At 41.9% G+C, this 15,115-nt stretch overlaps 1 protein-coding gene across 1 annotated transcript in view; it reads right to left on the bottom strand.

The window, feature by feature from the left end:
- SCN11A (sodium voltage-gated channel alpha subunit 11) overlaps positions 1–15,115 on the bottom strand; it is a 70,174-nt gene that overhangs the window by 29,501 nt on the left and 25,558 nt on the right. Inside the window, exons 12-15 of the mRNA XM_045856825.1 lie at positions 13,984–14,222; positions 10,443–10,607; positions 7,997–8,365; positions 5,869–6,300 (exon numbers count right to left, since the gene is read on the bottom strand). Coding sequence (XP_045712781.1) covers positions 5,869–6,300; positions 7,997–8,365; positions 10,443–10,607; positions 13,984–14,222 — 1,205 coding nt within the window. The remainder of the gene's footprint in view (positions 1–5,868; positions 6,301–7,996; positions 8,366–10,442; positions 10,608–13,983; positions 14,223–15,115) is intronic.

Genomic DNA, 15,115 nt, shown 5'->3' with positions numbered 1-15,115 from the left:
GAGGGAATTTCAGGGGAGAATGGGAAGGGTTTACAGGAACAAATATAAAGGACACATGGACAAAAACTGGGAGGGGGGATGGAAATGGGAGGGAGGTGGGGAGGGACGGGTGGGTGGGCTGGAATGGGAGTAAAAGGCAGAAAACTGTACTTGAACAATGATTAAAATTTAAAAAAAACTTTTGACATTAACACTCTTCCTAGGTTTTGAAACTGCTTCTGGAAAAACTCAATATAAAACAAATCTAGAGAAATTATTATGGAAAACAGGTACCAAAATTTACTCAGAAGTCATATAAGCAAAATAATATGGTTCTGGTACAAAATTCACCAAAAAAAAGTCAGAGGTAAAATATATTGTGTCCTTTCAATTCAGTAGCTAAAAAAAAAATTATTTAATAAATGGTACTGGTATAATTAGCTACCCATGAAAAACTAATAAAATACCAGAATATAGTAAAAATAAAGTTCATAATTTGATGTAAAAATAGATTGAGTAAAAATGTCAGAAGAAAAATTTGGAAAATAATTTTTTAGCCTTTGGTATACAAAGGTTTGGCTTAACAAAAGAAAAAATTAGAGACATAAAAGAAAATATGAAAATGTGTCACTACATAAAAATAAATTTAAATATAAACAAATAAAAATAACTTTTGCCCAATGATTTGCATGGATACCCAAAAAAGGATGTGTGAAGTCACACCTTACGTGAGGGTTTTATCCCAAAATCTATGCGAGGGTCCGTGTGGCCCTGGCAGTATAAAGCCATGATGTAAGAACACTTCTCCCTTTTTAACACATACAATAACACACACAGACCCATACATAAACACACACATAATAACGGGTAAATATGTCTACAGACCAGACACAGAACTGAAATATAAAGTACTAACAATTTAAAGTATATGGTAGGTGATGGTGGCTAAAGGTGCCCCGTGTGAGGAGGGGAACCACAGCCATGTTTGAAGCTTGGAACTGTGGGTTGGGTTGAGGTTCTTGCCCTTAAGAAAGAAAGCCAACATACGCTGTGGCCGATACATGCGATTATGATCATACAAAGCTGTATACCTGGGGAGGCAGAGGAAAAACAGCCTCAGACGTAAAACCTGAGCAAAGGCACCCATTGGTTCAGTGACTGGACCTGCAATATGCTTAGTATCACTGTTTGACAATAATCTCAAGTTGGCAATGTAAAATTTGATTCTGAAATGGATGACTTAGAAGGGTCCCTTGAAGACATCACAGAACTTAGACTGCAGAGAGAGTGACAGATCTTCCCACTGAAGATGAGTTTTCAAACTAATACTCCAAAATATATGATGAGACAAACATAAAATAAGTAGCTGTGCCCCTCCCCCCAACTTAACTACTGGGAGGTGAATTTACTCAAGAAAAAAATGAAAGGTGTATAATAATCTGAAAGTATCTGTAAAATTTATAAGTTTAGGATTTAATAAAAAAAGTACAAAGAGTTTTACTTCTTGGGTGTCAGTGTAAGGAGCTCTGTAGACATGCTCCCCAAGAAAATAAGCATAAATGGTGAAAAATATTTTTTCATTTTTTTAATTTTAATTGTTGTTCAAGTATAGTTTTCTGCCTTTTACCCCCATGCCAGCCCACCCCCCCCAGCCCTCCTAACCTCCCTCCTGTTTCTACCGTCTCTCCCTGGTTATTGTCCATGTGTCCTTTATACTTGTTCCTGTAAACCCTTCCCCTTTTCCCCTGAAATTCCCTCTTCTCTCCCCTCTGGTCACTGTCAGCCTGTTCTCTATTTCAGTGTTTTGGGTTATATTTTATTTGTTTGTTTGTTTTGTTGATTAGGTTTCTGTTAAAGGTGAGATCATATGGTATTTGAAAAATATTTTTTAAAAAATCATTTAAAATCTGTGGAAACTGTCCTAAGGGCACCAGCAAATGAAGAAACATTTATTTAAGAAAAGCTGCAAAACCCAGCAGTAACAACAGGAACCCATGGCACTGGAGCCGTGTCCTGCGCTCTCCCTCCCAAGCCCCTTGCCCGCTCAGGCTGACGGAAGCTCCATCCGGACGGATGTGACCAAGAAGACAGGGCTCCCCCTACTCTCAGGTCCAAATCAAGGGATGTGTATCTCACCAGGAGGTGCCGGTCACCAGCTGTTCTCATCCCCTCTAACACTGAGCTGAAGAGGCTAAATCCCTGGTGCATGGAGTCAAGATGCCGGGCTCCTTTTTTCACTCTAGCCCCTACTCATCGGACAGAGGCTCTGATTCCAGCTCAACAGCCTGAGGATACTGAGGCCCTGGCCCCCCTCACTCCAGCTGGCTTGGAGGGGAGAGGTTCCATGCAGAAAGGGAAGCTGAGAAATGGGAGGCTACTGCCCCTGTGAGTACCTGGAGTAGTGGCGAAAAGAGTTCGCCCAGGGTGGAAAGCAATCCATAAAAGACAAGAGCTCTGAAGCTCTCCATGAAAGAACTGATTTTATTTTAAATACAATGCAAGGAAGTTCAAGCCTAAGGATACTCCTGAAAACAATGGAGATTTGGATGGTAGGAAAATAAAAAGTATGTTGCCTTCATTAAAGACAACATACTAAACTATAGGTCAGCATGAGACATATAAAAAACAAAAAGTAAAATATTAGAAGTAAATAAACTAGATTAATAATAATAATAATAATAATAATAATAATAACAACAAATGTGAATGAGCTAAACAATCTAACCAAAAGGCAGAAAGTGCCAGACTGGATTAAAAAAAACCCACAAGATTAAATTATGTATTGTCTACAGAAAACACATTTTAAATACACATAGTTTGAAAGTAAATAGATGAAAAATATATTGTGTAAGCAGAAACCATAAGAAAGCTAAAGTGACTACATTAATATCAGATAAAATGACTTCAAAACAAAAAAAAATATTCCTAGAGATCAGGAGGGATATTTTAAATTGATAAAAGTACCAATATATCAGGAAGACAGAACATTTATAAAGATATATACACCTAACATAAGAGCCACAAAATACAAGAAGCAAAGACTGACAGAACTGAAGGGAGAGAGAGATAATTCAATAAAAATAGTTGGAGATCTCAATAATCCATGCTGAAAAATGAATATAACAGCAAGAAAATAAAAGACTTGAACAACATTAGAAGCCAGTGGCACCTACAGGACATCTACAGAACCCTCAAACCCAGAGAGCAGAGTAATGCTCTTCTCGAGCGCACATGAGACACCTTCAGGGCAGACAATGTGCTAGGTCAGGGAACGGGCCTCAGTAAATTTAAAAGGACTGAAGTTACACAGTATGTTCTCTGATTATAATGAAGTAAAATTAGAAATTAATAACAAAGGCATTTGAAGAATTCACAAATATGTGGAAATTAAACAAAAAAAAACTTAACTAACAAATCCAAGAAGAAATAAAAAATATTTTAAAAGACTTTAAGATAAATGAAAATAAAAATATGCCCAAATTTGTTGGGTGCAGCTAAAGCATTGTTTAGAGGTAAAATTTATAAACACCTATAATTTAAAAAAAAAATCTTAAATCAATAACCTAAACTTCCACCTTAAGGTACTGGAAAAGAAAGGGGAAAGTAACCTAAAAGCAGGCAGAAATAAAGAATAGGTAGTTGAGTAAAAATTAATAAAATAAAATGATTTTTTGTTAAGAATCAACAAAACCAAAAGTTGATTATTTTAAAAGGTCAACAAAATTGGCAGAATATTAACAAGACTGACCAAAAGATACATGTGGCAAGATTCAAATTACTAAAATTAGGAATGAAAGATGGGATATTACTATCAACCTTACAGAAATCAAAAGGCTTATAAGGCGATACTATGAATAACTGTGTGTCAACGAATTAGATAACTTCAATGAAACAGACAGATTTCTAGAAATACAAAACTCTACCACTACACACCCCGGAGAAACAGAAAATCTGAAGAGCCCTATAACAAGCAAAAAGACCGAATTTATCATTGAGAAACTTCCCGCAGAGACCACCAGTTTCTAGTCTGACCAGGTAAGACACCTGGAGGTTTCCACTCCATCCTAACAAGCGAAAAGCTGGACAAACTGGAAAATAAACAGCTCTTTTTAGATGCATGATAGAAGTGAGGTCCAGGGCAAGTGCTACCCCCTAAACTGAAGAGATGGACAGGCAAATACAGAGAATCACAACTCACCACAGCAGAAAACCAGGAGCAAGACCCTCCATAGGAACCAGTGCCGGGGGAGAAACCTGAACTGCAATGGGCAAACTGCTGGAGGCTGAGTGTGGGTAAGCCTTCAGGGAGGCCCATTTGTGTGTGCGTTTTACCTCTTGGAGCTCTTCCAGGGTCTCACAGTCAATACTGGAGAAAATTCCCCTCATGCTTTCGACAGGGAGAGGGTAGAAATCGTTTTGAAATACATGAGAATATCCTGTTCTTACTAACAAGACCTGCCCTCAAGAGAACCTAGGTAACCAGAGCCTCACCTGCTGGGGTTTTATCTGGTCCTTACTGGCCTGGGGGAAGGGAAATACCCAGTCCCAGCCAGTTCTAGATCTCCATGTGGAAGGAGGGCAATACCCAGCTCCAGCTCACTCTAGCCATTCTGCTCCACCTAAGGGGCAGGGCGGGGGGGGGGGGGGCTGAGAAGCGCTGTGAAGTTCAGAGTCCAGAGGCACAGGCTCACTGAAGACCAAGACCGAATCAGGATGGAAGGAGAGGGAGAAGCGGAGGGAGAGAATCCAACTGCATGCAACGAATTTTGGCATATTATCATTTCCATTTATCTTTAAGTATTTTAAATTTTTGTGATTTCTTCTTTGACTTGTGCGTTATTTAAGAATTTTCCATTTATTTCCACATATCTGTGAGTTTTTCCCTTTCTCTTCCCCCTCCACTAAAACTCTTCTGCTCACCCGCACCTCACTAACACATAACTGAAGACCTATTTACGGCAGTTCCATCTACCCAGCAGCACATCATGTCCAGCTATGGAGAAAAAATTACAAGGCATTCTGAAAGGCAAAAAATGTAGTTTGAAGAGACAAAGCAGACATCAGAACCAGACTCAATATGGCAAAGATGTTTTAATTAATCAGACCAGGGATTTAAAACATGGTTAAAATGCTAAAGGCTCTAATGGATAAAGTAGACAGCATGCAAGAACACACAGGCAATTTAATCAAGCAGATGGAAATTCTAAGAAAGAAAGCAAAACCAAAAATGCTAGAGTCAAAAACACGGTAACAGAAGTGAGGAATGCCATTCTTGGGCTTATTAGTATACTGGGCACAGTTAAGGAAGGGATCTCTGAGCCTGAGGGTATCTCCAAAGAAACCTCCAAAACTGAAAGGAAAAGAGAAAAATATGGAGGGAAAAAACCCCAGAAAAGAACACCAGAAAAGAACACCCCAGAAAAGAACACCTGTTTACCTATGGGGAAACAACAAAGGTGCAGCGTGTGTGTGATAGGAATTGACAGCCCTCACCTCCCACCACTACTGACCCATGAACCCCACCACGGATCCCTGCAGAAACTGAGTTTGTTCTGACTGCTGGTCTCTTTTCCTATGCCATTCACTTCACTTTCCAACTCTCTTTCCTCACCTTTCATCCAATCCAAATTCTTTTAGGGCTTAGCCAAAGGCACTTGAGTCCCAGGTTGCCCCAGCCCTCTCTGATCTCGCTCCCCTCTGGACCCCTCTGACACCTCCCACCTGTGCCACATGTACAGGACCACGATTAGAATAAGCCCTGGGAGCGTGCATGGTGTTGAGGGGCAGCCACCGCATATTATGCTCTCACTGTTCCTGCCTAGTGCAACCAGGGTCCCGTGGCAACTCCAGCTCTGTACAACCATGAAGTCTATGTATGAACCTTCCTACCTCTTTTCTAGCCTCAGGTTGTGTGACAGGCTGTGCATTATCTTCATCAAGAAATTCATCGTCATCTTCTTCCTCTGCAAGTGGTGCCAACCAAGTCTGAGCATGATCAACATTCAAGGGCTTCGGCGCAGAAGTTAATACACTGAACTCCTCCCGGGTCTCTGGGCCTTTTTTCATCTCTGTGACCAAGGGAATGATGTCTTTGTTCTCTGCAGAAGAGCCTTCTGTCGCCTCTTTTTGCTTTGGTAAGTTTTGCCTCCTGCACCGCTTGTGACAAAATTGGTCCAGAGTATGTATCATAAAACAAAAAGCCCGGTGGAAACGATCCAGGGCTAACTGGACTTTGGTTTTCCTGGACTCTCCTTCCAAGTTTCCATTTCGCTCCTCATTGCTGAAGGAATTGAGCAGCAAGGCAATGAAGAGGTTGAGCACCTAGGGAGGGGTTGGGGTGGGGGCACAAGGAGAATGGGAAATTTAACCAAGGAAAGGATACAGTGGGTTTACAGAACAAATTTTCCCCAAGACTCAAAGTCAAATGAGAGCCCTATGTCCTTTTGTCTCCCAAGAAATTCCATCTATAAAATAAATAAGAGAGGAGACTGATGCGTAATAGAGATAGCAAGGTAAGACAAAAGAAAAACTGTTGTTAAAGAATACAAACAGCCAAATTTAGGTTGTCTACATAAAAGCGGCACATATGGTAGACTTCAGCCAGGGTAAAGCCAAATGGTGTGACCATGTGGCATAATCAAGTGTGTATATTCCTTGTGCATCAGCCAGAATCATGAAGTTGGACTTCTGTTGGAATTGCCCACAGGGATGTGGGTCCTCTCCTACTTGCAGAATTTGAGACATGGTGTACTTTGTGCAGGCTCATTAGGTCCCGCTGCCTGAACTGTAATGAGGTATTGGTGCTGAGCCAGAGGAATTTGGATCAAATCTGTAACTCTTCTGTTGAGGCACATACCACTTTAAATTCAGATCATCTCCACGGTTCCCTACTTAGGATTTTTGCTTACATTTACGCACCCCTAATTCATCTTTACCTCCTCAAACTCCTTTGTTTGTGGCTCTCACCAGCTCAAAAATATACAGCCTTCAGGGAGAAGAGTCTTGTGGGTGTGAATGGGTCTAGTCAATCTTCTTCATGGGAACTCTGGATCTTTGCTCAAGCTTTCCTCGATCTGCTAAGTCCTCCTTGCCTCTTAAGTGCCATTCTCAGGTACAATGTCTTACACAAATCCTTTCTTTATGATCCCTTCCCACTCCCATTAGTGGTATTCTGCTCTTCTGAAATTTTGTATCACTTAATGTCTATCTACACCTCTCATTAGAGTCTTAGGATAAAACAACCACGTGCAGATACCTAATTCTGCTGGCACCATAGCCCCAACTCAGTTCTGAAGATCTTTGTGCTCAGGTACCCTTGTGTGTCTCCTGTCTCTTCACACCCTCACTGGTGGACACACAATTAGGCTCTCCACAAATGTCTATGTTTCCAGCTGCGAGTAACAAACTCAAGGTAGCTTACATAATAAGGAAAAGTAATATAAGCAGAAGTCGGAGAATAAAGCAGGGAACTAGTTATGACATGAAGACAGGTGTGTTCCACCTTTTCACTCTGCCTTCCTCAGAGCTGGCTTTGACTTCGGCTGGTTCCTCATACAGTTGCACAACGTTTGCAGTTCTACCTGGGGTCATGGTCATAAAACAGTCCAGAAGAGGTGAAAGGACCATTTTTTCCTTTGTCCCTTTCTTCTCCTTCTTCTTCAGAATAAGAAACCTCCCTCAGTGGACATTCTTTTACATCTTATTGACCAGGTGAAGTCACAAACCCCTACCTCAGCCAATCACTGGCAAAGAGAGTATGATTATCTTGGACTAATCACCTGGAGTAGAATACCACTGGGGCACCAGTCAATACAAGCACCATGTGACAAGGAGGTTTGGTTACATGCTTATCATACTTTCCTCAAACCAAATTCAAACACAAATTATTAATACTAGGTAGCATCATAATACTATATTTAGAATGAAAATTTCACTAGTGAAATGTTGCAAAAGAAGCTAATGCATTTGTTTAGTTCATGTATTTAAAAAAATAAAACAAAAAGCCTAAGACACTCACCACGAGTTTTCCTATCACTGTGATCAACAGAAAGACAGCAATGCACATGTACATGTTAGCTTCTTGCATACATTCCCACATGTTTTCGATCCACTCCCCACAGAGGATGCGGAACACCACCAGAAAGGAGTGGAAGAAATCCCCCATGTGCCAGCGTCGTGAACATAGGAACTCAGGGTCACAGGGTTTTACGTTGCTTCTTTTACCACCGAATTTAGAGCCAAACAGTTGCATGCCAACCACTGAGAAAATAAAGACCACAATGGCCAGGACCACAGTCAGGTTTCCAAGGGCTCCGACGGAGTGGCCGATTATCTTGATCAGCGTGTTTAAAGTTGGCCAAGATTTGGCTAACTTGAAAACCCTCAGCTGTAGAAACAGACAATGAACAAAAATGGAAGAAAAGCCAGTTAAGGACAAATTTTGTCTGTTCAGCCACAAAACAAAGGCATGCTCCCAGTCAAAGCCATATCCATACCACAAGTTGTCACCAACTCCGAATCCCTATCTACTACCCACCAGCATCTACTTTTTGTTTTAAAAATGAAAATATGTTGCAGGAACAAGTAAAAGGACACATGGACAATAACAAGGGCGGGGGTAGAAACAGGAGGGAGGTGGAGAGGGCTGGGGGGGTTTGCTGGGATGGGGTAGAAGGCAGAAAACTATACTTGAACAACAATAAAAATAAAAAGGAAAATATTTTGTGCTAATTATTTTAAAATGATAAAGACTTTGAGGTTATACTGATAGAGTTGAACATATATGTTTGTTATATAAAATATATGTCAGAGATCAAAAGCTCAGGTCTAAGGGCCAAATCCATTCCGTTGCCTATTTTTGTATGACCTGAGAGGTAAGAACATTTTTACATTTTTAAATTGTTTGGAAATAACCAAGAGAAGGATATTTTATTATACATGAAAACTGTATGAAGTTCAAATTTCCATGTTTGTAAAGTGTTACTGGCATGCAGCCACACCCAGTCCTTCTTGAATGTCCACGGCCACATTTGTGTTAGGGTGACAGAGCTGAATGGTTTTGACAGAGACCACGTGCCTGGCAAGGCTGAAAATATTTACCGCCTGGCTTTCTACAAAGTGCGCTAACTCCTGCACTATGTAATTCAGATCAGGAATTTCACCTCAACTTCATGACAGGGATTAGTGTCATCTGATGTTCTATACCCAGGAGAGAAAAGGCAATTAGCTATTCAAAACATGCACACTTTATTCCAAAGAGGAATTTTCTCCATGAAACCTTGCAGATATTTTAGGAGACAATAACTTTAGAGAAAACACAGCAACTTGTTTCATAGGTTATTTCTTATATTCACTTTCAATGTAAACTACGGTTTAAGTCCAAAGTACAATCCTGCTAAGTATCAACTATTTGGGGGTAGAAATATTGCAGGTAAGTAAGTCTTATGTCCCAAGAGAAAGACCACCACTGTCTACTCAGAGTGGAGCTAGGAGAAACTATGGTTCTGGTCTCATAAGCAGACAATACCAGAGTTCCTTGCCCAAGCACGTGGCTGTGATAAGCCTAAACTATAGTAAAAATGAGTGTAATTTAGCTCACCTGAGCACCCATAAAACTTCAGCGGAGCAGCCTAATAATGCCTGACTTTGAGTGGTATGCTCTTCTAACATATCGCAAGTATAAAATGCACAATTACTTAGGTAACTGAATCAAATGTCTTACTCCATGGGCATGGAAATCCTATTCATGACAAGTTAACCTTTGAAAGAGGACAAAAGGCCACCTTTTGTGGGTTCCCTATTTCCTGCTCAGATGTGTTTCTCTAGAACTTTCTATCCATGCCTCCTGTGGGCTTGGTCACACTCTACTTTGCCTCACAGTCATTTCTGGGTCTATCTGGTATCATCCCTGGACTGCAAACCTCCTTGAAGACACTGCTTTCCTCCTCTCTGAGCTTCCCTTGTGTCAGCTAACACCAGGTACTCTGCAAGGTTGCCAGAATGCCTCCCATGGTTATGGCATGCGGTATGTGGCACTGGCAGCGTGAGGAGGGACTTGTGAGAAAGCACCTGCCAGCAGCACCCATCCACCTTCTGGGCTCTGTAGTCCAAAGCCCCTTGATGAGCCCTGAAGGGAGGGTGCATGGCTCAGAGCTCAATTGGGGCGGGCGGCGGGGGCGGTCACACACAGAGCGAAGAGCAGAGTCCTAACACAGTAAGACACAATTTTGCATCTAGTTGTCTAAAGGATCATTTTGGTAGGGGGAGTAGGGTTCAACTGAGAGAAGACCCGCTGGGACTCCCAAGGGTGTGAAAGACCCCAGTGGGAGGAGGACTGCATTTTGGGTTCTCCAGTTAAGGCAAGATGAATTCCAGTTTAATTCAAACTAGTCATTGAATGCACTCAAGACTCTTCAGTCTTGGCTGCTAAGTTATTCAGCAAAAGAAGAGAGCAAGTGTCTTACCACTCTTAAGATCCGGAAAAATGGCTGCTGTGTGTTCGTCACATCTACAAGACTCAGAAGAGCAACGACGCTGTCAAAAATGTTCCAGCCTCGGCGAAAGTAGTGGTAGGGATCAAGCGCAATGATTTTTAGGCACATTTCTGCCATAAAAATGCCAGTGAAAACCTACAGTGAGACACAGAAAAAGTGGGAAAAGGAAGCTGCCTCTTCTTGCATACATTTTTAAGAACAGTCCCAGGGAATTACAGAAGTTACAAAGAAATAATATGTATTCAGGAAAAACAAACATTTGACTGCTCTAGCAGGAACCTCACCCCCTTCCACTGTGCCCAGTCCAAAGTTACCAAGCTCACAGACATCTCAGGACAGAGAAAAGAGTATTTCTCATTTTCTCGAAAAATAGGCAAAGCTAGCTTCTTGGTAGATGGACGAATGAGAGAAAATGTCAATCAATTCTTCTGAATTCTTTAAAATACCAATATAAACTCCAAAAGGGGGAACTACACAACAGTTTTAAAAATTAAAGATAAATATCCTCCAAAAACCAGAATCCTGTAAGGGTTCACCTAACCACTCAATCTTAACACCTGAATCAGAAAAAAAAATTGAAAAGGGGCCCAGAGCAGAGAGCTGGAAAACGTCACTAGGGCCCGGAAAGTGTCCTCGAGGCGCTCACGGAGAGGATAAACCTTAGACTGACTGTGGCTGAGAGGAGGACTGGTAAATCGGAATATAATCCTAAGAACTCACTTGGAATACAGGGCTCTTCGATCCAGAAAAAAATATCAAAGAATTAAAAGGAGAGGGAGGAGTTACAAAAAGTACTAAATTATGTCTTTTCCATGGGCAAAAACAATCTTTGTCTTGTTTTTGATAATTAGGTAAACACGGACTTAAGAAACTTGCAAAATGTAGCCAAATTCAAACCCAATCTATCTTCTAATCTATCTTCTATAGCTCTGAAGAAGATAAATCAAAGCATTTCCTCATAGCAAATAGCACATTCCGTCACACCCATACACAATAAAAACGAGAAAAACAATAGTATGAAAGTTATAAGGTAATACACAATAAAAAAGGGTAAGAGCCTTTAAGAGTGTTGTCAGTTAAAAGACTCTCCTCTACAATTCTAGAAAAGAAAGACAATCTGTTAATAACTAAATCTCTCTACTAAAAGTAACAGATGATCTGTTTTTATAAATAATTCAATTACTTATGACTTATTTTTTTAAATCCCTAAAATAAAATGACATAAGTGAAAATGGAAAAATGGATAAAGGATAGGCAAATAAAAAGAAATCAAGGGTGGCCAATAAAATTCAAAGCTTATATCTATCTTTTCCCTTTAAAAATGTCTGCCTACCCAGCGCCTAAAGGCAGGCTGTGTCACCTGTCCCAGTTTACTGGACTGATCCCCGTTCCCTTCGGACACATTTCTCTTCCTCTTGTCTCCTTCAGGCTTTAGACGTCTAGCCCTACAGTCTCCCTGATGCCTCGGGACTGTTGGTTTTGTGATCCAATTCCACTACTGTTATAGCCTCTTAGGAGCTCAATACACTCCCCTGATTCGAGCAACCCTGAAGCCTAGAGAGTCCGTTTCCAAGTCCAATCCCAGAGAACTCCATGAGCCAGCTCAGTCCTCGTCCACCCATCAGAGGAGAGAAGCTTGAGTATGTTCTTCGGAACTCGAGGCCCCCAGGCTTCCCTCCATCAGCACCCAAAGGGCATGACAGATGGAGTAGCTGCTACCCTGGTCTTGTGTGTCTAGAGAATGGTACACATGGAGTGGAGGCACAGGCTAGGTGCTCAGCTCTACATGTTTCTCATCAATTTTCAGGAGTTGGGTGCAGCTGCTGCCTGCGTCCTTGGGGACACTAACAATGTCCCTGTGTGCCCTGCTGCCTCTGGACAGGGTGAAGAAGGAAGTCACTTAATTAGCCAGCTTCTGACTGCAAAACGCAGTTTCACCTCTGCAGCTAGGATGCTTCATTGGTGAGGATCTGAGAGGAGAGCTTTTGTCATCTCCCACAGTTGGATGAGCTGATGAAGTGATGGAGAGACCACCTTTGCATATTCAAAGCCCTGTCCAGCGGTATGACTCTGGGTCCTCTGGGTATTCTCTGGAACTTATCCAATAACTCAGGCCACCAGGAGGTGCTGAAAGATGCCTCTGCTGACTTTGTTAAGGCAGGAAGCATGGCTGAGAAAGTACAGCATTCTGCTTCCATATGAAACAACACCAACATCCCATTTTTGGAATACCTGAGCAGGAGACAGCTGAATGCACTGGAGCCCAGAGGACCTCAACTCTCAGAAGGTACAGTGTGTGTTAGGTGTATCATGCAGCATGGAATCTAACCTGATCCATGCACGCCCCACAGGGCACCTCTTCCCAAAGGCAGTAGGGGGAAAGGAACTTAGACACAGACTGTCTGTAAGGAAAACCACCCTGGACTTGACTTTAGTCTCCCTATAGCCCTGTCCTCCTGGGAGGGATGTGGGACTGAGGGTGAGAGCTACCCGTTTCCAGTTCTACACCATCCTAAATTTGATGCATAGAAGTAGCTCTGTGAACCAACTCCTGATTCAATAGGTACAGCAGATTCTCATCAATGTGAGAAAATAAATTAAAAAGTACATACATGCATGCCTGCATGCACACATCCATCCATCCTGCCTGGAAATATTCAGCAATGCTAAAAATGATTATCTTTGCTAGTAGGACCATAGGAAATGAGTTTCATTGTATTTTTCCTTATTTAAAAAAAAATTTTTAAAGCATGCATTGATTTTTAATTGGTAAAATAAAGCAAAGCTTTAAGAAGAAAGGACTAGACATTCTGGTAAGATTTTTAGTCCATTAACTCATTAACTAATTAGGGTAGAACATTCAGTGGGTAATTATTTGTTATTTCTGATATTTGGGACACTAACTTGCCTTTGAGGAAGAAAAATGTCTTCTTCAGAAAATATGAAAAATCTGTTCTCTTATCTTAGTTTTTTCAACCTAACAGAGAGTAGATCCACCCAATGAGAAACACACTGAAGCAGGCCCAAGTCTGGAACCTTGCCCCTACCCCACCCCACCAGCTCCAGACACCCCCTTCCTGGAAAGTAACACCCACCCCATGAGCTGCCTGGCCCCGACTCATCTTTCCAGGGGAATAATACCGAGTAATGGCAGTCACATCACATTAATTTGTGACAAATGATGTCATCAGTATCACTAGGGACCATGGTTAATGTTTTCTTAATTATCCCAAACAGTTGACATTTTAAGATGTTACTTGCTTCTGGCTTACCACTGGATGACTCTTCAGTCATTACTAGATGACTAAAAAGACGCTAATATAATACAGGGGCCCTGAGAAATTACTGAACTGGGTAAACACAAAATCCTAAAAGTCACCTTTTTCCATTACTCCACTTAAGGAGACCAAAGACTTAGGTTAGGCTGGGCCACTTAGAAAATGTTTAGACTTTGAAAGAGAAAATTCAAAGTTTGAAATATGTTTTACATTTTAAAAAAGGGCAAAGTTACCAAATTTCCTGTTTTCAACATAGAACAAAAGTGGACAGACATGCCGTAATGCTCCAAGGACATGAAGATGGTGTTGACTATGATGCAGATGGTGATGGCCAGCTCAGTGAAGGGGTCGGTCATCACAGTTCTCAGGATCTTCTTAAAGCGCACCCACTGGGGGTTACAGTCCCATATGAGGTATTTGGATGCCAGGTTTTCCCCACATGGGAGGCAAGGCTCCTGGGATTTTTCTTGTTCTGGAGAAGGAGAATAAAAGAGCAGTTGAGAAATTATCTCTGAACCAGTCTGGCTGCTCTCTGCCCCAGTGCACTCCCTCCTCCCTCTTGTGCGGGGTCTCTTGTGACACAACGTGATCAATTAGGAAGGGCACTGACTGTGGAGCCAGAAAGGTTTTCCACATGCAACTTCCATGTCATATAGTCAAGTACTTGTATACAAGTCTTTATGCTTATGCTGTGAACCCAGGAGAGAGACAGACACAAGCCCATGTCATGTTCCCTCAAGGCAGACCATGCTGACAGCTGCAACAGAGGCACAAGAAACTACCAGGGCTCAGGGGCAGGAGAGACATTCAGACAGGAGCGTCTGTGTGCACTGAGACAAACGACACTCTACCAGCTGGTCGAGTTCAGGTCAGAAAGCACCTCTGAGCTCCCTGCCACCGTTTCAGGGACACATACAGGCCAAATGAGGTGATGAAATAGGCACAAAAGTGCTAAGCAACCCATCTGACACTCTCCTTGCAGAGACTTGAGTCCTTCCCCTGAACACCAACACTTTATTTGGGTCCCTGTTACCTGCTGTTAACCAGGTCCATCAGATGGATCCAGCCTGTCTACACAGGCCTATTGTCCATGCCAGATTCCTAACTCCAACTTCAATGGCAACGCCACCTACTGGAAGCTTCTATGTCTCCTCTTCTTCGGCTGACCATCATTGTCACTGAGACCTCCTATGACTGCCTGGCTTAATCAGGAGGTTACATCTGCGCTCTTGGCCCTATCTAACCAGTTCCCACACTACCCAAGTGCTCAGGTAGTGGGCCTATGTGGAAGACCCACTTCTTCCAAACTGCTTTGCTCACATGCTCCAAAAAGGCATGGGAAATTGCTCTTTGCAAGAAGGCAGA

Source organism: Phyllostomus hastatus, unplaced genomic scaffold (assembly GCF_019186645.2).
Source record: "Phyllostomus hastatus isolate PE091 unplaced genomic scaffold, TTU_PhHast_1.1 phas_scaffold_129, whole genome shotgun sequence".
Lineage (NCBI taxonomy): Eukaryota > Metazoa > Chordata > Mammalia > Chiroptera > Phyllostomidae > Phyllostomus > Phyllostomus hastatus.
The sequence above is the reverse complement of the archived record's forward strand: the minus strand, read 5'-3'. Positions and strand labels throughout refer to the sequence as shown.